The 25728-nt window shown below is 39.0% G+C and overlaps 1 protein-coding gene across 1 annotated transcript in view; it reads left to right on the top strand.

Annotated features, from left to right (window-relative positions):
• The window catches only part of MGLL (monoglyceride lipase), a 142488-nt gene that overhangs the window by 101755 nt on the left and 15005 nt on the right, over window positions 1-25728 (top strand). The window contains exons 3-5 of the mRNA XM_044676210.1: window positions 5802-5938; window positions 7601-7711; window positions 21331-21420. Of these exons, the coding sequence (XP_044532145.1) occupies window positions 5802-5938; window positions 7601-7711; window positions 21331-21420 (338 nt within the window). The remainder of the gene's footprint in view (window positions 1-5801; window positions 5939-7600; window positions 7712-21330; window positions 21421-25728) is intronic.

Below are 25728 nucleotides of genomic sequence, written 5' to 3'. Positions count from 1 at the left end.
GACTCCAAGGTGGAAGGTAGAGTTTTTTATATAAATGAATGAATGAATGAATGAATGAATGAATGAATGAATGAATTACAAGATTATAAGATTACAAGATTTAGAATTACACACTTTCACATTACAGATAAGTAGACCTAGATGTAGAAATATCAAGTGACCTTTCAAAAGTTACATGACTACAAAGTAGCAGAGCTGAGATCCAAATTCAGGCTTTCTGACTCCAAATCCAATCTACCACACTACCAATCTTCAATTGTGAAATGAGGAAATTGGACAAAAATATAACAATTTGTCTTATATGGAGTAGTCACTTAAAATGGCTATCGTATGAATGAATGAATCATAGATTTTCAGTGACTTGTAAAGATAATAAACAGCTTTATCCAAGTAACTAAAAATTAGAATGTTCTAAATAGAAGTGACTCTGTGAATCAACAAGAACATATTAAAACAAAGTCAAAAGACTGAAAAAATGGAACAAAATGTAATTTATCAAAAACAATTGACCTATAAAACAGATCAAGGAGAAAAATAGCTAAGAATCTTTGAAATACCTAAAAGGCATGACAAGGAAAAAAGAGAAGAGTTTGGACACCATATCTTCAGAAATCATGAGTGAAAACTTCCTAGATCTTTTAGAACCAGAGGACAATGTGGAAATGGAAAGAATACACCAGTCATCTCCTGAAAAAAAAAGAAAATGAAAAAACCTCAGGACTATCATAATAAAATTCCAGAGATACCCAACCAGAGAAAAACATGCTGTAAGTAGCCAGAAAGAGTTCAAGTATGAAGGGGCCACAATCAAGATCACACAAGATTTGTCAGTTACAAAAACAAAGGAAACAAGAGGTTGGAATATGCTATTCCAAGAGGCAAAAGATATAGGATTATAGTCAAAAATAACTTACCCAACAAAGTTGCATACATCCTATAAGGAAAAAATGTGAGGCTTTAATGAATCATAGGATTTTCAAGCATTCTTGGTTTTGTTTTGTTTTTTTTAAGAGTATTGCTGAGCAGAGACTTTTAAATGTGCAAACACAGGAGTCAGGAAAAACATCAAAGAATAAACACATTTGAGCAATTGGAAAAACCATCTAAGAATTAAGTATTTGCATGCTAATAGGGAAAGAAGAAACAAATGTTCATTCAGAACCCTAACATTACTAAGGGTCATAGAGTTAAATAATAAAGAACCTGAAAATGATTTTGTCATATTGTGATTATCTTAAAAGAAGGAAGAAAAAGGAGAGGAAAAAAGGAATACACTAGAGGAAAAAGGAGGAAGGGGGAATTTGCTAGTTCACATAAACAAGGTACACAAGAAAGAAATTATACAAATAAGGAGAAAGCAGAGAGTAATTCTCACTTGAACCTCACCTTTGTCTGAATTTGTCAAAGGAGCATAGAACACACACACACACACACACACACACACACACACACACATTAACACAAAGAGTTTTTTGTAAAAATGCACTCAATAAGGGAAATATAGAAGACAAGAGAGGGGAAAATAAGAAAGTGATTAGTTGTCAACCTCAGATTGGTGTCTGAAGAGGGAAGGAGAATAGGGGAGAGGAATGGAAGCAGATCTAATCAAGTGTGAATTACTAGTGCTAAGCCTTCTCCTTTCTTACCACTTCTTTCTTTGTAAGGGATAGGGCAAATAGAGGGAAAAGTGTAAGAGAGTAAAATGAAAGGAAATACACAATTAACCATCGCATCATGAATGTGAATGGAATAAACTCACCTATAAAACAAAAGAGGATTATGAAACATACTTGAAATGTAAAGATTCACACAGAATAAAATAAAGGACTATAACAAAATATTATGCTTTAGCTGAATTTTAAAAGTTCTCTATTCTTTCCCTACTCAGATACCAACCATAGGTAAATATTCATTTTTTCTTTCCTAAACCCTTCTCTACAATTTGAGGTTGGAGTTGTCTGGCTTGTGACTAAGGCAGAGATGGAAGACTTAAAAAGGTAAATAGAGGGACTACATTATACATCAAAGACAATGAAATGATATCAGTACTCAATATATATTCAGAATATGACAGAGCATCTCCTGCATTAACTGACATAGAGTTAAGTGAGTAGAGCCAGGAAAACAATTTTTACAATAATAACATTGTAAAGAAGAACAACTTTGGAAGATTCAAGAATGTTGATCAGCAAAAAAACCAACTATGAGTCCAGATGAAGTAGATTACCCACCTCTTATCAGAGAGATAATAGACTGAAAATGTATAATGAAGCATACATTTGTTAACATGGTTAATGTAAGGATTTGTTTTACTTGAGTGAAATTTTGTTGCAAGGGTTTTGTTTTTATTATTTTTATTTGCTTGTATTTTGTTTTTGATGATGGGGTCTGGGAGGCCAGAGAAAGGCAAGGAACATCATTCTCTTTACCCCAACTTCCTGAAAAAAAAGAGAAGAGAATGGAAGGAAAGAATCAAAGACAAGAAGGACAGTTTTGTCAATTATATGTTAAATTAATCATATACTTTTTTTTAAAAGCAAACTCTCCATAATAGAGATTTGGTTTTGTTTGCAGTCTTCTTCTGTTCTAAAACATATAAGGAAATACTTATTTAAATTGGTATTTGCTAAGTTCAGAATAAAATAAGTAAAAATTTTTTTAATAAAAAGAAACTTATTTGTTGGTACTCCAATTCTAAGTTTAAGACCTATCATGGTGCTAAATTGTGAGTCTTTTAAAAACAATGTACAGAGGATTTCTTGTTGCTTATATTGAACCAATGTTATCTTTAGGGGAAAGAGCACTGAGTTCAAATCATGACTCAGTCATTTACAAACCATGTTCCCTTATTAAAGTAATATCTCCTTTCTGGATTTTAGACTCATCTTTAAACTAAGTATGTTTCATTATATAACCTCTAAAGTTCTGCCTAGATTTTAACCCTCTGATCCTAGATTTTGTCACTACCATGATCTTAATAGACCATGCGTGACTTTGAGCAAATTCCTCTCTCTGGATCTTATTTTGCTACTCTGTAAAATGGTGAAGATTGGACCAACTGATCTGTGAAATCCCAACTAACTGTTAATATTTATGAGTTATATAAGTTGGATTCCATTTTTCATTGACAGTAAACAAAATAACATAGTGATTGTAGCAACTATAAAGGAATAAGACTGTTTCCTCTCACACCTCCCAACCCCACCATTCCAGAGCAGGAATCCTAAACCTGGTTTGTATCACAGACCAATCTAGCAGTCTGATGAGCATTGTTTTTAAAGACATAAAATAGAATACATAGTATTATGATAGAAATGGAATATATCGAAATATTATAGATTAGACAGGTAGAGAACTAGATGGCTAGATTTGTTTATACAGACTCCACACTGAGAACCCCAGGGCTAAAAATATCTTTTAACTCTTCATGTGGTTTATTTATTTTATAAATAAGAATGATCAAAGTGATTCCTCCCTCCAGGGGTGTCATGTGACTTAGTTAATATCCCTCCAAGATCTCTGAATGAATGATTTTGAAGAGCGAGATGATTTCTCCCAGATGTTGCCTCTGTTCACCAAAAATCTCTTTCTCCGCATATTTCAATTTTCAAATCATCCTATCAACTGGCTTTCTCCAGTGGCACCAGGAGGCAGCCGCAGCCTCATTGTTTCTATAGCAACTAATGTACTTCAAAGAGGGGAGAGTAGATGGAAAAGAGGGAGATGACAAAGAGGAAAAGAAACAGCACAAATATGTGACATTATAAAAAAAAAAAAAGACCTCCAAGTAGGACAGAGAGTGGCCTAGTTTTATTCCCATCTTCTGAGGGAAGACTTCTTGCAAATATACTAGCCTTTATCTATATATATGTATATGTATATATATATATATATATATATATATATATATATATATTTCATCGAAAGCTGCCCAGTGAGCAGGCAGAACTGAGTCCTCTCCTGGTGAGAGGTTAACGTCCTAACAGGACCATTGGGAATAAGGATAAGGAAAGATTCAAGGTAATGCTAAGCATTATTGTTATCTTATCATCATTATCATCATCATTGGTCTAGTACTACAAAAGATTCATCACTTCATCACTCCACCGCAGGCTTCCTGAAGTGCTATATCTGAATAATTCACCCATTAGGGACCAGTCCCTTTGGCAATGAACCTCCCTGAGCTTATTCCGGATTCTTGTTGTTATTCTGATCCCCAAATGGCATGTACACCATCTATTATTAGGCTATTTCTGAACATCTTTGCAGCTTTGTAGAACCTATCAGAGTTGGGTTTCTTTGGTAGAACTTTCCAGGTGATCCAGGGGCATCACTCTGCCACAATGTGTAAAAGAACAGGACTTTAGTAGGACACCCCAATATTATTATTACATTGTACTATGCTTGCGATTTCCTGGATATAGAGTGATCCTGGTGAGGTATTCCTTCTACCAATGCAGATTGATATCTCTAAAATTTAGTCTTAGTGAGGACACTAAGAATCTGGGTCACTTAGCCAGTAGGTGTTTGAGGTGGAATTTGAACCCAGATCTTCTGGACTCCAACGCTAATTCTTTTTCTGCTATACTATGATTATTATAATAAGAAAAAATAAAACCACATTTTGATGTCTCATTTTGGTACAAAGGTAACCCTAATGTCGTTGAAGTCTTAAGTCATTCTGGAAAGGCATTAAATGTGAAGCTGATAATAAACTTGATACCAGTCTTCTGAGTACTGGATTAACTAAGCTGAGAGACTCATTATCAGGTCATCCAAAGAGTGCTGAAATTTTAAGCCACAATAACTCTCCAAGTCAAGTATCATCACGATACTGTTGATAGGGGTTTTGGAATCAAGGGTCTGGGTTCAAATCCTGTCTCTTTCACCAACTATTTGGGTGACCTTGAGTAAGTTACTTCACCTTTCTAGACTTCATTTCTTTATCTGCTTAAATAAGGGGTTTGGAATAGATAATTTCACAAGTCCCTAGGCAGTAAGGTGGTATAGTAGTAGGTAGATTACTAGACCTGGAGATAGGAAGACCTCAGTTCAAATCCATCCCTAGACACTTAACTAGCTATATGGTCCTGGGAAAGTCAGTCTTAATCTCTAACTGTCTGTTTCCTCAAATGTAAAAAGAACATAAAAATACTCCTAGGGCTGTTATCAGGATAAAATGAGATAATGTTTGTAAAGTGCTTGGAACATAGGCGCTTAGTAAAGATTTCCTTCCTTCTTTCCTTCTTTTTTCCTTCCTCCCTTCCTCCCTCCCTCCCTTCCGCCCTCCCTTCTTTCTTTCCTCCCTTCCTTCTTTCTTTCCTCCCTTCCTCCCTCCCTCCCTTCCTCCCTTCCTTCCTCCCTCCCTTCCTCCCTTCCTTCCTTTCTCCCTTCCTGTCTTCCTTCCTCCCTTTTTCCTCTTTTTCTTCTGTTTCCCCCTAGATCTAAGATCCTATAACCACCTCATAAGGCCTAGAGAGTTTTTACTTGTGTAGGTGAAAGAGGTACTTACATCCACAGAACCGTGAATCTTTGATGTATTAAGATAAGCATTCTTTGTTCACTGTTAACCTTTTTTTCTCTAAACATTGCAGAAAATAAAAAAGTATTTTCAAGAAACTCTTCACTCTCTTTTTTGCTCCCAGTTGGTCAACTGATATTGTTTAATGAGAGAGAAAACCATTGTAGGTTTCAGCCATTAGAGAACTAAATTGCCACCACGGTCAACATGAGGGCTGCTTTATTTTCCACAAAGTTTCATGGAACTCAGCAATATTCCATTTTATGTCCTTTCCTTTTAGTTGGCCATGGGCAGAGCGAAGGTGAGAGAATGATCGTGTCTGATTTCCAAGTTTTCGTCAGGGATGTGTTGCTCCATGTGGATCTCATGCAAAAAGAATACTCTGAGCTTCCTATCTTCCTTCTGGGGCATTCCATGGTAAGCACACTCTGATATGATGATGGTGATAATAGAAAGACAGAGAAAGAAAGAGACAGAGACAGATAGACAGAGACAGAGACAGAGACAAAGAGAATATATAGAGTCCCTTAGTGTTCACAAAGTGTTTTATGTTATTTCACAATTTATAATAGCTACTCAGGGGCATTTAGGTAGCATAGTGGATAGAAGTCAGGAGGACCTGATGTGGCCTCAGATACTTGCTGTGTGACCCTGGGCAAGTCATATAATTCCATTTGCCTATCCCTTGCTCTTCTGTCTTAAAGGTGTTACTAAGATAGAAAGGAGAGATTTTAAAGAACAACTGCCACTTTTCCCTGCAGAATATAGAGATTACAGGTAGATAGAGTTTTTAACTTACAGTCAGGGGACTTTAGTCCAAATCCTCTGTAATTTGGAGAAAGTCAGCTAACCTTCCTAGATGCCAAATTCCTCATCTACAAAATAAGGGTCAAGATGGTCTCTGTGTCTATTCTCAGCTCTAAATCAATGATCCTATGCTCCTAGGAGCATCTACACTCCAATAACCTTGTATGGGAAAACAAAATGGATGAGGGAATGGAGTAGAAAGGGAGGAGCCTTGCCTTCTTGCCCAAAATTCTCTCCTCCTGGCTTGTACAGCTCTCTTTGTATCTTGAATATTTTGTGTTCCCAGACAGTTTAATGCTTGTAAGTCAGTGCCAGATTCACAGCCCTGGAGACCAGAGTCCTGGCCATGGAAGTAGGAGAGGAGTTTAGTGTCTAAGTTTATTTATCTTCAGTGCAGAAACTACATGCAAGGTTGCCAGCAAGTATTCATTGAGGTGATAGGATTTGGCTGTTTGGGGATAGTCAGATCATTTTTAAAAACCTGTCTTGGTTCCACCAAGTCACCAGGGCTCTTGAGTAGCAATCAAATAATACTTTCTGATCACTACAGGCCAGAAAGGAAAAGTGTCTTGATTATAAAGAAGAGGATTAAATGTGGTGATTGTTTTCAATCTTGCCATTGTGGCGTTTCCCAGTAGAAGTGGGAACTAGAAATAAAGGGACCATTTGTATGAACTTTTCAGATTTGATCCAAGGAGACCTTTGGACCAGTGTAAAGCCCTTGACACATTATAAATGTACACTACACTTTAAAATCCCGTGCCAATTACTGAGTGCCTGCCCCTTGGAATCTTCTTTCTATTTCATCAGACAAACTGGGCATTGGTCCTTCAGTAGCAGGAAATTGACCAAGTGTTTTTTCTTGGGAACTAAGTTTCTGTGATCTTTACTAAGCAAGCAGTGTAAGCACCTCCCTTTTCTGATCTGATTACTAAAAATCTCACACCACCCTGACTGGGACTATGCCAGATTTGGGCTTGAAATGAAGTGTAAATGTGTTATTGTTTAACTTGCAGCCCACAAGCAAGAACTTTATTTATAACTCTCTGAGATGTTTGCTCTTGGAAAACCCAGAGAAAAACATTTGTAATAAAATAATAGTCCTACTTTATCCAATGTTCCACAGCTTCCAGTCCAAGGTAATGTCCTTTGCTCATACTCTTGGCAAACATGGTTAGGGTTAGAAGTGTCATTAGTGTCATCCCTTTGAAATATCACCTGCTGCCTAAAACAGATGAGCAGTTCATGAAGTCTGCTAACTTTTCATTACAGGGAGGGGCCATTGCAATCCTAACTGCTGCCGAGAGACCAAATAATTTTTCTGGCATGGTGTTGATTTCACCTTTGGTGGTCGCCAGTCCAGAATCAGCAACAACTTTCAAGGTAAAAGAGCATTTGGTTCAGTAAGACATTACCTTATTGCAGGTTCATGGAGTTAATCAAAACCTTTTTCTTTCTAGTTCATACTTTCTTTTTCTGTACATATAGTTACAGTTATGAACAATTTCAACTGCTGTTACTTCAATATCTAAAGCCAAATAAGTGTTTAAAAAACTAAAGAAAAATGATTTCTTGATGTCTTTTTTGTTTTTATTTATATATTTTTCATTTTTCCCAATTATATGTAAAAACAAATTTTATATTCATTTTCTAAAATTTTGAGTTCCAAAATCTGTCCCTTCCTCCCTCCCCTTCACCTTCCTATGACAGCAAGAAATTTGATCTAGGTTTTTCTTGTACAATCATGATACCTGGTATATTTTTAAAGAGTAAAATGTCATATATTCCAGATTAATTAATCATGTTAACCATTAATGGATTGACTCCCAGTGAAGCATTTACTAACATGTTAAGTATAAACACTTTTTATTTAGGAAGGAAAGAAGGAAACACACATTTATCCAGTGCTGATTTTGTGCCAGACATTATGCTAAGGGCTTTACAAATATTATCTCATTTGATTCTTACATCAGCCCTGGAAGGTTGCTACTCTTATCTCCATTTTATAGTTGAGGAAACAAAGGTAGACAGATTTTCAATGACTTACCCAAGGTCACAGAGCTAGTAAGTGTCTGAGATCACATCTGAGCTCAAGTCTTCCTGACTTCAGATAAAGCACCTTATTCATTATGCAGCCTAGCCACCTTTATTTTGAATGTGCTATATAATGGGGAGGAAGTAGATAAAGAGAGTTTTTGATTTTAGAGTCTGGAACACTTGGAATCAACTTATGTCTTTGACACATTAGCTATCTGACTATGGAAAAGTCACTTTTTAATCTTTAAGCACCCCATCACATAGTAAATGCTTAAGTGTTTTATCTATGCTTCTTAGACTATATATTCTATATTGATGGGGGTCTTCTCACCAAGAGTTCTTAAACCAATGAAATTATAGATCCACTTATATAAAACATAGGCATATACATATGCTAACAATGAAGTAAAGAATTTCTGCAAAGAACTGAGGCACCCTCCAAATTAAATCAGTATATATTGTGATGCTCCATAGCTTCAATGCAAATAGGAAAAAGTGAGATATCAAAAACTGAGTGGGAAAACATATTTAGAAAAAAAATTGGAGAGGCTATAACAAAGCTTTATTCCACTTTGTTTGAGGACCTACTCCAAGTCATCTGATCACCTCCCGCCCTTCCCCTGCTTAAGCCTCTCCTTATATGTTGTCTTTCCCATTCAGTTATAAGTTTCTGGAGGGCAGGGGCTGTCTCGTTTGGTTTTTTTGTTTGTTTGTTTGTTTGTTTCCTAGGTGCCATGCCTGGCACATAGTAGTTGCTTAATAAATGGTTATTGACTAACTATAAGAAAAGAATTGGTAGGCTCTGGGCAGGATGTACACCAAATAATATTACACACACAAAAAGAGAAAAGAAAAGAAATAAGCTTTTTGCAGAGGCAGGAAAGAATTTATTATTAATGTGTCAATTATCCCTGAATCAGTTATCTATAAATTGTCAATCACAAAACTGAGAGGGCGAAGATCAGAATTCATAAAAAAAATCCATTCAATTCAGTAGATGTTAATAAGTGCCTTCTATGGTACTAGATGATAAGCTGTAAGGATGCCAAAAAAAAAAAGACAAAACTCAGGCACTGCCCTCAAGGAGCCTATAATCAAGAAGAAAATATAGGAGGCAGGGAAATATATGGCATATAATGGAAACAGTTTGGTCCTGAACTATTTGAATAAGTGATTAACCATGAAAGCTAGGAAATAGACAACCAAAATGGTATTGACACTGTCAGTATTTATACACAAGCTGAACTGTTGTAAATCTGATATCACCACAAGATCAAAAGAGCTCAGGAAGTGCCTTAATTAACAAACATTTGACTTACCAAGAAGGTGGAGAGAGGCAAATGCCAAAGGCAGTACCATTTTCAAGTATAAACTTATTTTTTAATTATGAAGAATTATAATAGTCATAACCAGCCTTATGGGACAGGGCCCAAAAGCAGATATCAGCTGTCACCAGTGACTTTGCAGAAATGGGTCAGGACATCTTCTTGCCATTGAGTAGGTCAATAGATTCATGACCTTCTCATTATTGGTACTCCTCCCCCTCCAGTGATATAGATCGCAGCACTTGCCTACTCATGGACACACTAAGATTTCATGGTTGAGACTTTTGAGAAGATGTGTTCAAACTTTCAAAAGGCCAGCCATTTCACTGGAGCCTAGTTATCAGATTAATCTCAGGACCCATGGAGTGGGAGCTGGTTGTACATGAAGGAAGGTTATAACAAGGTCACAATGCTTGCAGGCATCAACAAGATCCAAAGGCAAACCTGCCTTATATTGAGTTCTGTCTTAGATAATTAGTGTTAGAAGGAGACCCTGGTATATAAGGTATCAATTATATGCTGTAAAATCTTGATTTTCCAGTTCAGATGAAAGGGGATGGGAAAAAAATTGGCATGGTCCAGATTATCTAACTTTTATTAAAGAAGAAAAACAACAAATGACATTTGAAAAAGGATATTTCCCTTTAATTTTGTGCCATTTGAAAAGAACCACTACTGATTTACACAAATTGTATATTAGTACTAGGTCAAAAATGATTATACATTGAAAATTGATGGGACTCAATTGATCTAGGGCAAATCATTTCTCCTCTATAAGCCTCAGTTTCCCCCCTCCAAGGTCTGTTCCAGCTCTATTCTACTATGGTTCCCTAAAGTACTTTCTCAGTTTCCTATGCTGTCCTTCATAGTTATAGATAATGTAATTTGAAGGCAGTATGATATAGCAGATAGAGGGTTTGAAATACCCTTGAAGTCAAAAAGATCTGAATTCAGGTCCTGCTTCAGCAGTTTCTTAACTGTGTAATCTTTGACAAGGAACATAAATCTAAGACCTGACTTCTTCCCCTGTAAAATGGGGGTAATAAGAGCATCTACCTCACATGGGTTTTTATGAAAATTGGATGAGATAAAAAGCTCTTTGTATATCTTAAAGATAGACAGAAGGGCAGGTAGGTAGCTCAGTGGATAGAGCACCACACCTGGAGTTGGGAGGACCTGGGTTCTAATCTAACCTCAGACACTTCCTAACTGTGTGAAACCTGGGCAAGGGACAACCCCCATTGTCTAAAAAAAACAAAACAAAACAAAACAAAAAAAAAATATATATATATACATATATATATACATATGTGCTAGCCTATTATTATTAATGATGATGATGAAAGGTGGCATGGCATAGTGTAGAGAAAGAAAGACCTGAGTTCAAGTCCAGCCTCTAACACATCATACCTATGGGACCCTGAGCTTAAACTCTCAGTGGTCTAGGCAACAGGAAGGCACTGTTATTAAGAAAGTGGTGCTCTGTATTGGTAGAGAAAATCCTTCATTGGGAGCTCCCTCTACTGAAGAAATTATATGAATGGTGAAAGTAGTGTTAACAACATCAACAAGAAACATTTTTATAGCGCTTTTACCAAAATGAAATTTTTGTATACCCAAAGAAAATCCCAGAGGGCTAGGAAATGCTATTTTTCCTCACCCTAAAAATCAAATGGTTCTTGTAGGTACTCTTCATTCCTTAAATGTTGATATTTGACTGCCTGAATTAACTCCCTGCTCAGAGGTCTGAAATGGCACCCCTTGCCTGCTGAATAAAGCCCAGAATCCTTAGCTAGGAATTCAGGGTCCCTCATAATCTTGGCTCAATCTACCATTCCAGTTTTACCTTCCATAGCTCTATTTAGTACACTCTTTTGTAAGGAAAGGGGGGAGGAGTTCAAAACCAACCCCCTTTTTTTTTAACCTTAATACCTTAACTAGGTGAAAACATGTGTTGATCAATCAGATCTTTTAGCCCAAGGGCAATAAAGTCCTTTATACAGGAAAAAAGTTTTGGATGGACCAAAGAAAGAAAATCTCCCCAATCAAACTAATTTCCCCTCCTTAACATTTTCTTTCTTACATCGCTCCCTCCCTTGCTAGTACTTTGTTTTTACTTGTATAGTAAGCTCCTCCCTTAGATTGTAAGCTTCTTGAGGGCAATGACTGTCTTTGCCTCCTTTTGTATCTCTAGCACTTAACACTGTGCCTGGAACAGGTCCTTAATAAATGTTAATGAATTGAATTGAATTCTATTGTATATTAGACTGTGAACTCCTAAGGACCATGATCTATTCCCATTTCTATCCAGAGATATGCCGAAGCCAGCTTATACTAGTTTGGCTCATGAAATCCAGTTGCAAATTTACCCCTCAGAAATCAGCCAACACTACAAATTAGGACTTGATTGATCATGTTGTTGACTGTTTAGACTTATGAGAGTAATGGAAAAACATTAATAATATAAATTAAATTTAAGCATATGTTGCACATATTTTTCCCTCCGCAGAAAGCAGATTGTTAAACATTTACCAGCCTGTCTTGTTTATATCTCTTATAGCTCTGGGCCCAGAATTTGACAAATAGTAGGTAATCATTAAAGATTTATTGATGGAATAAGTAGATTTTAATCCATTAATTGTGATAATATCAATAATGAGGCAGTCTGGTATCTCTCTGGGATCTGATCCTAGCTCTGACTCATTGTAGGGATTAAACTAGAAGACCTCTGAGGTCCCTTCCAGTGGTGGGATTTTATTATTCATTCATGTGTCTTATTCATAAACGATCTGCTTATCATGTAGACATTTGTCAGTCTTGCCTGCCAACTTCTTCCTTTCTAAAGCATTTCATAAGACAGAGAAGGCTTGAACTTCCAAGGATCTTAAAGATCTGACCTGACCTCCCTCATTTGTTAGATGCAGAAACTGAGGCCCCACAAAATTTAGTGACCTGTCCACAGCTAGTTAATAGAAGAGCTAGAATTCAGGGTCATGGACTTCCTAACTCCTGCAACATTCCTGAGTGCTGCCCAAACCAGACTGAAATATAATTGGGAATTATTTAGCAAAATAAGTAGAAATACAATAGAACATAGATAATATTGGTGTGGTTTTTCTAAGTGCCCTGAAGAACTCCTTACATAAAATTTGGTAGACATGCTGCTTTAGATTATTGAGCAAATAATAAAGCAAATCTTGGCTCATCTACCCTCTAATTCCACTTATCAAATATAGGCTAAATAGTAACTCAATCCTTTTAACATACATCTATATCTAGTATAAAGACCAATACATTTTATATAATCTAATATCTTATGGTCAAGAAGTCTGGGTGTTCAACCTGCAACCTGGGAAATGGACCTCTAAAGTTTGTTCCTTCATACCTTGGTTTTTATTTTTTTATTATTTTTTTTTATAAAACCCTTACCTTCTGTCTTGGAGTCAATACTTTGTATTGACTCCAAGGCAGAAGAGTGGTAAGGGCTAGGCAGTGGGGGGTGAAGTGACTTGCCCAGGGTCACACAGCTGGGAAGTGTCTGAGGCCAGATTTGAACCTAGAACCTCCTGTCTCCAGGCCTGGCTCTCAATCCACTGAACTACCCAGCTGCCCCCAATACCTTGGTTTTTAAACATGACTTCATGATCAATGAGCTAATACACTACTGAAAGCTTGAACCAATGAGTTGGTTTGGGTTTTTTTTTTAAATAAGGCTGGTTCACTTTTGTACAGTGTTCTGAAAGCAGCATCCATGTACCTCCTACAGAGAGCAGGGACAACACATCTCATTTTATCCTCGTGCTCATCAGAACCATTTTCTCTTATTCCATTTATACTCCCTTTGACTCCATTTGAAACAGCTATCCCAGTTATTTCTCCACTGGGATCTGTGCCTCTGATTGACCTTTACTCAGGAGCCTTGCCAAATTATGATGATTTTCCAGGGAATTTAGACACAGTAATCTCAGTGGGTCAAGTGTAACCATGACCTTTCATCTTTGGCAGCATCTTTATGCAACTGATTGAAACATCTGAAATCTATTCTTACCTCTGTCCTTCACGAGCCTGTTTCCTAACTTAAAACCCAGTTTTTCTGAGGGGTATCTAAATTATTTTTCTAGGGATTTATCTACTCAGTAAAGATTTGAATATAGCTTTTAAAGTTATCCATAAATATTCTTTTCTTCAATTTGGTTCTTCAAGAAATGTAGCTGGACCCTTTTTATAGCATAACCCTGTCCTGAAGTCCGTGTACTTGTGGGTAACTGTTGCTTTGAGTCCAGGGTATACTTTGATTTCTCATATAACTTGGCCATCTTGTGATCCATTCAGTTTAGGAAGAGTGGCAATGGAAAGATCACTGGATTGAGTCAGGAGACCTGGGCCCTATTTCTGACTTTGCCACTAATTAGTTACGTAATCCTAGGCAAATCTCTAGACTTCAGTTTCCTCATCTGTCAAATGATTTGGAATCATTTTGATTCTGATGACTTTGAAAGACCCTTTAGTTCTGACATACTACATTCAAAGGTCTCTTTTCACCCTGACTTACATGTTTTGAAATCCTTCCCATTCTAATACTCTATTTTACAATCTCTTTCAATCTCTCTACAGTCTAAAACATATGTTCCTCTCCCTCTCTTGTGCTCTGAAACTATATTCTAACGTTCCTTTCAACTCTAACATATTCTATCATAAAATCACAAAGTTGGAAGAGGTCTCCTAGGATTTCTTGCCTAGCTTGCCTCTTAGCATTTGCTATGAATTCTATCTAGCTTTGCATGAAGACCTCCAGTTAGAGGAGAACCCACTATGTTTCTGATCCCTGTGGTAGCCCATTCTATTTGGGAATGGCTCTCATTGTTAGGAAGCTTTTTGTTCTGTCTTCTTTTTCTTTTCATCTAACCTAAATCTGCCTCTTTGCCATTTCCATCCACTACTCCTAGTTCTATCCTCTGAGGCCAAGCAGAAAGCAAGTTTAATTTCTCACCTACCTGGCAACTCTTCACATATTTGAACGTGTCTTCCATGTCCAATGTCCCTCCTATGATTTCTCAAGGAACCTTTCTAGTACTGACTTTCTAACTGGATGGTCGATTTATTGCATTTCTAGAATTCAATACCTGATCATCTCCCTCCCTAGGGCTCAGTTTCCTAAGTGGGATTAGATCATCTCAAATGCCTCTTCCAGTTCTAAGATATTGCAACTGTATTCTAATGTAGCAGGTTCTATGATGCTATATAGATCTGTCAAAGACTACAGGATTCTCTGATACTTTGAAATCCTGAATTTCTGGGCCAGCCGTGTAGCACAGTGTAGAGAGCATCAGACTTAGAGTCAGGAGGACCTGGATTCAAGTCTGGCCTCAGACACTTTCTAGTGGTGTGACCCTGGGTAAGTCACTTAACCCAATTGCTTAGCCCTTGCCTTTCTCTCTTGGGGTTGATACTCTATGTAACAACAACTCCAAGACAAAAGGTAATGGTTAAAAAAAAACAACACACAAATCCTGAGCATCCTGGAGTCCTTTTGTAGATTGTCCATTGATTCTTATCTTCTCCATTTAGAATTATAGTTATTATAATTACCTTTTCTCATGTCAAGCCTTTCACCACCAGAGGTTTAAAAATGATGTCAGTCAGCTATTAAAACCTTTTGGATCAATATGCCTTTGTGAATGTCTACAGTCTCTGGAGTGGCAGGAGCTTCATTTGATATTAGGAACAAGTTAGGATGCCACTGAATTCATTCCAGTCCTCATTTATCTCAAACATGCATAAGTTCCTTGCTATGTTGGAGTTTCTCATGAATCAGAAAGCTGGATTTGTTTACTCAACCACCATCTAGTCTGTGGCTTGTGGAAGTTTTTCCTCCTGTGAGTGACAGTCTTTTTATGCACAAATTGGGAAAAAAACAAACCCAACACATTTAGATTCTTCTAAATGAGGCCTCACTAGGTGTATTGACATAGGTTCAATGTTTCCTCCTGAAACCTCTACTCTCGATAACATCTACATTTTCATTGTCGGTTCTTACCTCATCTACATTATTAATAGTCAGAGAGAATCAGTGCTAGAAATGAACAGATATAATCAGGAAGCTATGTACCATTCCTTAGGATTTCTCTGTATTCAACCTTTAACTGGCCTTATGGAAAGTTTCTCTTCTCGAGCAGAGAGTTACCTATCCATAGCTCTAGCCACCTAATGAACTTAGCTTTTTGGGATTTCTCCACAACTACTCCAGGAACTGAACGTCTTGAAAGGAAAAGGAATTTTGCATTCACTAACAGCTAATGCAGTTCGTCGGATTCCACTATATTATTGGGTGAGCTTCACCACTACAAACAACCTTCTCCCATCAATCTTCTCCCTATCTCTCTTCTTTCTTCTTTAAATCTGCATCTGAAACCCTAGCAGGGACAGCTGTTGAATTGGGAACTGATGAGCCAGAAGAATATGATTTGAGGGGAGCCGCGCAATGGCCACTGGATTAATTACAGCTACATCTAATTACAGCTCGCGTCATCTTTGGTGGAGTATGCCTGTTGGAAAACCTGACCATGAACATCCTTGGTGTTTGTTTCTTCCCCTTGCCTTTTAGCATCCTACCTTGCTGCTCTCTGCTTCCCTCTGGGTACCTCTTGTCCTCTTTTTGGTCTCCTCTCAATCTCTGGCTCCTAGCATCTTCTACTCTTTCTGCTTAAATCTCCCTCCTCTCTACTTGCACCCCGATTAGGATGATAATGAAACAGGTAAAACTTTATGAGAATAAAAATCCTAAATAATGATGGGAAATAGGAAAGGGGTTACCTTTTGAATTGACAGGAAACATTCCTACTCTAGGGCTAAGTTCTCCCTCTGAAAACTTGAGTTCTAAGGATAAATATGAACTCTTATTTATCATGAGGCAGAAGGTGGCACAGCTGATTGAATACTAGACCTGAAATTAAGCAAACTTGAGTTCAAATCCAGTCTCATACACTTATTATCTATATGACCTTGGACAAATCACTTAACCCCTGTTTGAATGACCCAGTTCCCTCATTTATAAAATGGGGATCATAATAGCATCTGTTTCCCAAGATTGTTATGAAGATCAAATGAGAGGTTATTTGCAAAGCATTTAGCAAAGTCCCTAACACATAGCAGAAGCTTACTAGTTTCTCCCTTCCTTCCTTCCTCTTGTTTGATGTGGCATGTTCCAGTCCAATGCCTGGAAAGACCCCTAACAGATGCTGTAACCTGTTTGTTCACACTGCAGTCATGGAGGGCTGCTAACTCTCATATACATATATAATTGGGTATTCAGTTCTTGTTGCTAGGACACCAGCATTTTCACTAGTCTTTACCTTGAAGAGCTGTGGTTGTAGTTTTTCTGTGATGCCCTCATTCTTAAGGAATCAGCCCTCCATCTTTTCGTCATTAGTCTCTCCACCTCAGGAATTGGCTCATATTAGCCACCTTGGAAAGAGAGAAACTTACTTAGCTACGTCTTTTTCAAAAGGCACAGCATTTTAATGGATTCAGTGACCCATCCACCTTCTCCCTGTGGTACTACAAGTGATGCATTATCATAATTATCGCTTCTGTTTGTGCTCCAGAAAGTAATGGACCATTGAAAGCAGATATAGTCAGAGCCGCCACAAGGAGCGTGGAATGTCCCACCTAGATGTGGGGTTGTTCAATGGCTATTAAATCTGGGAGTGGTGAGGATTCAGATATCCTCACCACAGGGGACAGAGACCCCCCCATCATTAATTTTGCTATAATAAAGATTTTGATAGTAGCAGCTCTCTTAAGGAAATTAGCTTCTTTTTTCCCTTTTCTATGAAGATCTTGTCTTCAAACAAGTGCTGTGGTGCAGAAATTTTCCCATTTTCAAGGATGTCCACTTGGGTATCTTTACTATCCTTAGGGAAGATAAAGCTGTTCTTTGGCACTTTTCTTAAGGAAACATTTTAATTTTTAAAAGGAAGGGACAGATGAGAAACGTTCATGCCTAAGTATAAGTACTACGTAGGTAAGTCTATAGTTCTGTGGGCATCTTACCCAGTGTCTGTGCACCCAGAATCCAAAGGAAACCAGGCAGTGGCCAAAAAAAACCCCACATGTCATCAATTCCTCATTCTATTTCATTTTCTTGGTTGATAGATATTACTGACTCTAGGCAGAGGTAGGATGTGGGGATGAAGAGAAGGACAGGGATGTTAAGTGACTACAATTCCAGATACTAGGCTGATGTTCCACAGTGCCAGCCGTGTGACCCTGGGCAAGTCACTTAACCCCCAATGCCTAGTCCTTACCACTCTTCCACCTTGGAAATAATACTTTGTTTTGATTCTAAGATGGAAGGTAATCATTAAAAATAAACCAAACACTATGCCCTCTCCTTGCATTACAGAAAGTTCCTTTTTATCTTTTGTGCAGAATGAGGATGGCACGGGGAGTCAGTGTTCAATTATCTCTATTGATAGAAGATCTTTGGGACTGGCAGATTCCTTTGGAAAGCAAACTCCAAAAGATTTGTGCCTTCATTGTGATACGTATTCCCTTCACAGATGCAGATCACGACTCCCTCTTGTTTTAGATGGCACTTGGGAGTGTTGCTACACTCCGACCCCCTTAAATTTTCTCATCTGATGGCCACCCTTATGGTATTGGTTCTCTGCAAACTTGGCTAGAGAACAGACATCTTGGAATTCATTTGGCCAGTACTACAAGCTTTTCCACCTTATAAGACCCAGGAGAGTTTGTGCTTTCCTGACATAGTCTTTGAGAACTCAATGAGGCTTGGAATGTTTATAATTGTTATTTTAGTAGGAAAGAGAAAGAGAAAGGGAGAGAGAAAAGGAGAGAGGGGGAAAGAAGAGGGAGAAGGAGGGAGAGAGAAGGATAGAGAGAAGGATAGAGGAAGAGAAGTGTAATGGATAGAGAGTTGGCCTTGGAGTCAGGGAGAACTGGGTTCAGGTTCAGCCACTGACACATATTGGTGATGTGACTAGAAAATTCCCTTCGTGTCTCAGTGTTGCTAGGCAACTTTGTAAAACTATAAATTTCAGAGGTCCCAGAGGGAAGGCACTAAGATGAAAGAGAATTGAGATGGGATTTTTTTTTTTGCAAAAGGTGGGACTTTATCTCAAACCTGAAGGAGGCCAAGGAAGCCAGGAGATGGAGAATGAGGAGGGAGAGCATTCCAGACATAAGGCAACAGCCTGTGAAAATGCCTGGAGCCCAGAGACAAATCCAGAGACAAAAACAGCAAGGAGGCTAGTATCGCTAGATTGTGAAGTACATGGAAGACCAGTAAGGTATAAGAAACAAGGAAAGTGGAAAAGAGCCAGATTATAAAGGAGGGATGTATCCAAGGTCACCCAGCAGTCAGCATCAGAACTAGATTAGAACGCAGGTCTGCTGATCTCTCCCACTTGTAGTACTTGCCATCTTGAAAACATTCAAAGCTACCTAGAGGTTGCTGTTCTCATTTTCATATAGGAAAAGTTGGATCTTTAAATCTCTCAAAATGTTGAATTGAAAGCTTTTGACTAAGATGAGGAGCTGCCCCTTAGCTATAGCTCAGACTGGAAAAGAAAGGTCACATTGCACAGTATTAAATGCAAAATAATGACTTATGCTTTATGGTTTTTGAGGGTATACAAAGTGCATTTTTACATCATCTCTCTGTGACAGGGAGTGTATTATCATCTTCATTTTACAGATGAAGAAACTGAGACTCAGGCAGCAAATATGCTTTGCCCAGGGTCAGCCAGGTAACTAGGATCAGAGCTGGTCATGGACCCAAGTGTCCTAAATTCTGAAGCCAGTGTGTTGTCCTCTATACCCCAGTGCCTTTCAGGAATAAATATAAAGGCTCACTTCAAGCAGGAAATGCTAGCAACAGATTAAAATTTCAGCCGTGAATAATTTTTGATTTCTCCTTATGTGCCCCTGGGGTCCCTGAATGAGGAAAGGTTCCTTGACTTGGTACAGACAGCCGGTTGCCTCCAGGCTTGGGGGGGGGGGGGGGTAGGTGGGGCTGGTGACATTTGCAGAGAATTTCACTGTTCTTCCTTTACTCTCCTCCTTTAGATCTGTTCTAATTTCAGCAAAACAGCTTCTTTTTCTCACAGCTCACTTTTGAAATAGCACCTTTTATACCCAAGAGTCTAGAAACCCTCCAGAGCTAAACACAGCCTCTGTCTGACAATGTGAACAAATTGATCTAAAGAGATGATGGAAGAGGGGAGGAAAGGGGAGAGAACCCTCAGTGAGGTGTTTGCCTTGTCTAAATGGAGAGAGGATCAGAAAGACTCACCTTCCTGAGTTCAAATCTGCCCTCAGACCCTTCTTAGCTGTGTGACCCTTGGCAAGTCACTTAGCCCTGGTTGCCTCAGTTTCCTTATGTGTAAAATGAGCTGGAAAAGGAAATGGAGAACTCTTCCAGTATATTTGCCAAGAAAACCCCACATAAGATCATGAAGAATCTGACATGACTGAACACCACCACAACCACCTGATGAGAAAAACACTGTCCCAAGTGAGATTGGAGATGCTCAGACCAGAAGTGATTTAGATGAGGAATTCAGAGGGGGTGGTAGAAAGGATGGAAGTCCAATGTGTCCTAGAGAGTCTTTATTCTGAGTCCCAACTCTTCATGTGTGTAACATGAAGTTACTGAAGGCAGTATCGGAGTGGTGGGAAAAGCATCAGATCTGGAACTAGAGAGGATTCTGCTACTCATTACTTGGATAACTTCAGATAAGCCCCTTCCCTGCACTAATCCTCAGTTTCCTATTAAATGGGTATAAAATGTTTCTCAGTTTCCTATAGAATGGGTGTAAAGTTTTCTACAAAATGAGTGGATTGGAGTAGCTTTCCATCAAAGGCTCCGTCATCTGTAAGTCATGGGGCTATATAGAGTAGGAGTAAAAGGTTATCTCTTCCCAAACCAGGATTTTCAAATGCAAACTGTATATTAGCTTGAGATTTTCCTCTCTCTAAACCTTCATTTCTTCATCTCTCAAGTGGTGTGGTGGTTTGCCTGGGTGATCTCTAAGGTCCCTTCCAGCTTTAACAGTCTACAGGTATCTGGTTCTGAGTGGTGTCATTTGACTCTTGGGTCACCCATAACCAATCTATTCCTCAAATCAAGGTCATCTTTTGCAGTTGTGGCCGGGCTCCCAGGAGAAATCCCTTCTCATAATGAGTACAACCCAAGGTACCAAACATGGCGCTAGAATGACTGAATGACTGCAGGAAGGGCAACCACAGAAAATAAATTTAGTAAGGTGCTGGGATGTGTGTGCATGTGTGCGTGTGTGTGTGTGTGTGTGTGTGTGTGTGTGTGTGTGTGTGTGTGTGTGGTGTGTGTTTAAGTGAAGCAAGTCAGGGAAAAGCTTCTCCTCAGCTCACCCACAGTGGCCAAGAGCCAAAGCTGATTCGCAGCTGTGTGAATCAGAACGTCGAGCCAAGCCCTCGAGAACATTGCATGCGGAGTGTTCAATCTCAGGACATGAACCTGGCAGATGTTCCGTTTTGGTGGCATTTTCCACAATTTACTGTAAACTGTCACTCTTGGGGATGTTTGTTCCTGCTGCAATCTCACTGTTTCCTCACCCTGACTTGTTTCTTCCCACCTAGGTCCTTGCTGCAAAAGTTCTCAACCTTGTTCTCCCCAATCTATCCCTGGGGACCATCGACTCCAGCGTGATCTCCCGAAATCAGACTGAGGTGAGCTTCTTTGGGAATCTTTGATGAGGATGTTTTATTGCTTATTAATAATGATAATAGGTATGGGGGAGATGATCACCTCTCTACCCCTGAAGGGTTTGAAATGACTGGTTGAGTGCAGCTAGGTGATTCAGTGGATAGAAAGCCAAGCCCAGAGATGGGAGGTCCTGGGTTCAGATTTGGCCTCTGATACTTCCTAGTTGTGTGACCCTAGGTAAGTTACTTATAATCTAGTCCTTTTGTCTTTGCTAGCCAAGTTTTTGTCTAGTCCTTATTACTCTTCTGCCTTGGAACCAATATACAGTATTGATTCTAAAGAGGAAGGTAAGTGTTTAAAAAATAATAACAATAGTAATAATAATGATGATGATAAGAGAGTCAGACTAGAGATGGAAAGTCCTGAATTCAAATCTGACCTCAAACACTCCTAGCTGTGTGACCCTAGGCAAGTCACAACCCTCACTGCCTAGCCCTTATTACTCTTCTCCCATGGAGCCAATACACAGTATTGATTCCAAGACAGAAGGCAAGGGTTTTTAAATAGTAATAATCTGAGAGCCAGGCCTAGAGACAGGAGATCCTAGATTCAAATCTGGCCTCAGATACTCTCTTTCTGTGTGACCCTGTGAAAGTCATTTGATTCCCCTGGACCTAAATGAGAGATTTCAATTAGATGTCCTCTTGGGTATTTTCCTACCTCTAACCTCTAATCTCTAATCCTATAGATATAAATAGAGAAATACAACATACCTACAGAGCAGATGGGAAGTGAGAGAGGGAAAGACACTCAGTGAGCACTCACTAGGTGTTTACTATGTGCCCAGAACTGAGCCGGGCTCTGAAGATGGAAAGACAAAAATGTTCTCAAGAAATTTCCATTCTATGGTAGAAGACTACAAGTCAAATATATATTACAAGTATAGATGATTGACCCCATAGAACAAGTTCATAGAACACAGAAAGCACTTGCTGTTTAAACTATCTTTCCGGAAGAGCACAATGAGTAGGTGTAGCCTCGTGAGGCAATGTTACCATATTCCATAATGGAAAGAGCGCTCCATCTTGGAATCCGAAGACCAAGGTTTGGGTTCTGGCTCTGTCACTGGGTGGCTTTGGGCAAATCCCATTATTTCTCCAGTCCTCTCTTCTCCACTATAGAATGAGGGGGATTAGACTGAATGATCTCTGAGTTTCTTTCCAACTCTTAACTCACAAGGTTTTTTTTTAATTAGATCTTGAATGAGAGATTCCAAGTGGTGATTCAGCTGTGTTGAGACTCAACTTCACCATGAAATACCATTTAACTGATCTGCCCAGTTCTTTGGCGAGCCCTTAGCTCTAGGCTTCAAGAATGCTAGATTTGGAATTCACAGACTCGTCTCTGGGTGATTGTAGTCAAATTAAGTCATTCCACCTGTCTTGGCTTCAGTTTCTTCATCTGTACAATGGAGATGGGGGTACTTTGGTGGTGCAGTAGATATAGCACTTGGCTGAGAATCAGGAAGACTCATCTTCCCAAGTTCAAATTCAAAGTCAAATGGTCTCCAATATTTACTAGCAGTGTGACCCTGAACAAGTCACCTCACTCTGTCTGCTTCAGTTTCCTCATCTGTAAAATAAGCTGGAGGAATAAAATGATGAACTACTCCAATATTTTTGACAAGAAAACCTAAAATGAGGTCACAAAGAATCAGGACAGAACAACAACAAGAAGCATGCACACTGTCCACTTTACCTGACCACTGTTTGGACCATACCTTGTAAATTGTGGAGGGCTGCAGAAATGTGACCTGTGAGGATTCCATGAGGCAGTTTAGTCCTATAAATATTTCTGATCATTGTCAGTCTAAGCACAGAGCTATTCAATCTGTTTTGGTGTTATTTAATCTCAGAGATTAGTTTTATGGGGAGATATGTTGCCCCATCTGCGTGACTTGACTCTCTTGACTATGTCTGCAGCTTGGAAGAAAGGAGCCCCACCTGGGGACAACCGCAATAATAGTTCTTCCTTAGATGAAAAATCCCTAGTAAAGCTAATTATCTTGGCAACAGCATTGATTGCTCAACAAAGACAAAAGCACAACAAAAAGACAAAACCCCCTTGGGGAAGAAGCAGTCAGGCATCGATTAAAGGTTGTTTATTTCTGCACCTAAAAAAAAATATGGGTAAGATAGAAAGAAGAAAATGAAAAAGCTCCAGTGTTTAAGAAGCTTGACACCTGGATTTTGTCTCCCTGTAACATTGGGCAGCTGGGAAGAGTGGTAGATAGAATGCCAGGCCTGGCATCAGGAAGACCAGAATTCAAATCTGACCTCTAACACTTCCTAGCTGCATGACCCTGGGCAAGTCACTTAACCTTGTTTGCCTCAGTTTCCTCATATGTAAAATGAACCAGAGAAGGAAACAGCAAACCACTCCAGTATCTTTGCCAAGAAAACCCCAAAGTTGTGTCACAATGAGTCAGATATGATTGAACAACATCAAGTGAAATAAAATCCAGGGCTTTATGAGACAAGCCAGAGTGGCAGTGTGATGTAGTGGGAAGACCATCCTGTGCAAATTATCTCCTCTCTCTGAACCTCAGTATCCTTATCTGTAAAATGAGGAGACCAGGATCATCAGATTTTGATCTAGAACCTCATTGTCAGTTTAAGCACAATTCGCTTTAGGGGTTTGTAATATCCTAGATTAGGTGGTCATTAGATTAATTAGATTATTAAGGGATCTCATAAGTCACCTAATTTGATCTCTTCATTTGAAAATGAGGAAACTGAGACCTGGAGAAAGGAAAACTTGCATAGCTAGGAAGTAGTGACATAAGGATTCTAACCCAAGCCCTCTGACTCCAAACCCAAGTATCTACACCTGTTCTTGGCATGAATTCTGAGCTTCAGGGTTTTTTTGAACCTAAGAGGCCCACTATTATTAGAGGATTATGGATTCAGAGGTGGGAAGTTCATCTAAACCTAATCCACTCATTTTTACAAATGAAGAAACTGAGGCCCAGGGATTTCCCTGGATTTCCCCAAGTCTATAGATGGTAAATGGCAGAGACAGAATTAGAACCTAGATCCTTTCCAAATTCAGCATTCCTTCATCAGTTCTAACATTATGGGGTTATTGTAGAGAAAGAACTTTGTGAACCTTCAAAAAGCCCTTTCAAAGTATGAATGATGGTGGCAGACAGATAGCTCAATGGGCTAGAGCGTCAAGCTTGGCCTCAAATCTGGCCTCAAACACTTCCTAGCCATGTGACCCTGGGCAAGTCACTTAATCCTGATTGCGTAGCCCATGTCTCTCATCTGTTTTAGAATTTATACTAAGACAGAAGGTAAGGGTTTTTTTCTTTTTAATGTGAATAATGATGATGAAAAAAATATTAGTCAGTGGGCTGCAAATTTGGGGCGTCTCCCTAGAACCGTATCTGATTAACTTTGAAATGAACAAGGACATGGGAAATTCTGACAGCCAGAGGTTTCCAGTTTGAACCCCAGATCTCCATAGGATTCGCTCAAGAAAGAACTCATCACCATTTCCCTATGCAAATCATTTAACTATAGACAGACTTCCCAAAGATACTAGAAATGACAAAAGGAGGATGTGTTGCTTTACCTCATTTGCTAGTGAAGCAAGAGTCTCAAATAGGATGTGAGGACATTTCAAGTAGGCGAGAAATGTTTAGAAATCCGTCCGTTTGGGACCAGATTTTGCTTGGTCATTTGAATGTCAAAAGTGGAACCTTCAGAGAACTCTGTGGCAAGTGACCTTGCAACAGACCCAAGGAATCCATCCAAGAGTGGTCATCTTTCTTGCTCTCATAGCTGCCAACCTAGAAAGAGGCTGTCCTGCTTGGGCTCAGTGAAACCCTTTGTGGTGGTATTTGTCTGCCTCCATGGGCACTACAAGTGGAGGAGACTCAAAATAGTGGTTCCAGAGGACAATCTAGTCTCCCTGCATAAACAGGGATCCACGTGGTCATTTTAAAAATCAGAATCCAGAGGCAGCTGGGTAGGCCAATATGTCAGTATTTCCAGCCTTTTCATCCACAGCAGTAACCTTTCTGAAGGGACTGGGAAGTGACCGAATGGGCCTGAACTGAGGTCTTTGGAAAGTATCTTGTGGGCTATGCTTTGTGGAAGATGATGGATTTGTTATGTGTGGCTAGAAAGTAATTCCAGATCATGTTAAGATGATGGGAGTGCCTGTTCTTTTTTCAGAGACCAGAAGGAGGGAGGGAGAGGAGAGGGGAAGGAAATTCAGATGGATGGAGAGAGAGAGAGAGAGAGAGAGAGAGAGAGAGAGAGAGA

The sequence above is a fragment of the Gracilinanus agilis genome, chromosome 1, assembly GCF_016433145.1.
Source record: "Gracilinanus agilis isolate LMUSP501 chromosome 1, AgileGrace, whole genome shotgun sequence".
Classification (NCBI taxonomy): domain Eukaryota; kingdom Metazoa; phylum Chordata; class Mammalia; order Didelphimorphia; family Didelphidae; genus Gracilinanus; species Gracilinanus agilis.
The sequence above is the reverse complement of the archived record's forward strand: the minus strand, read 5'-3'. Positions and strand labels throughout refer to the sequence as shown.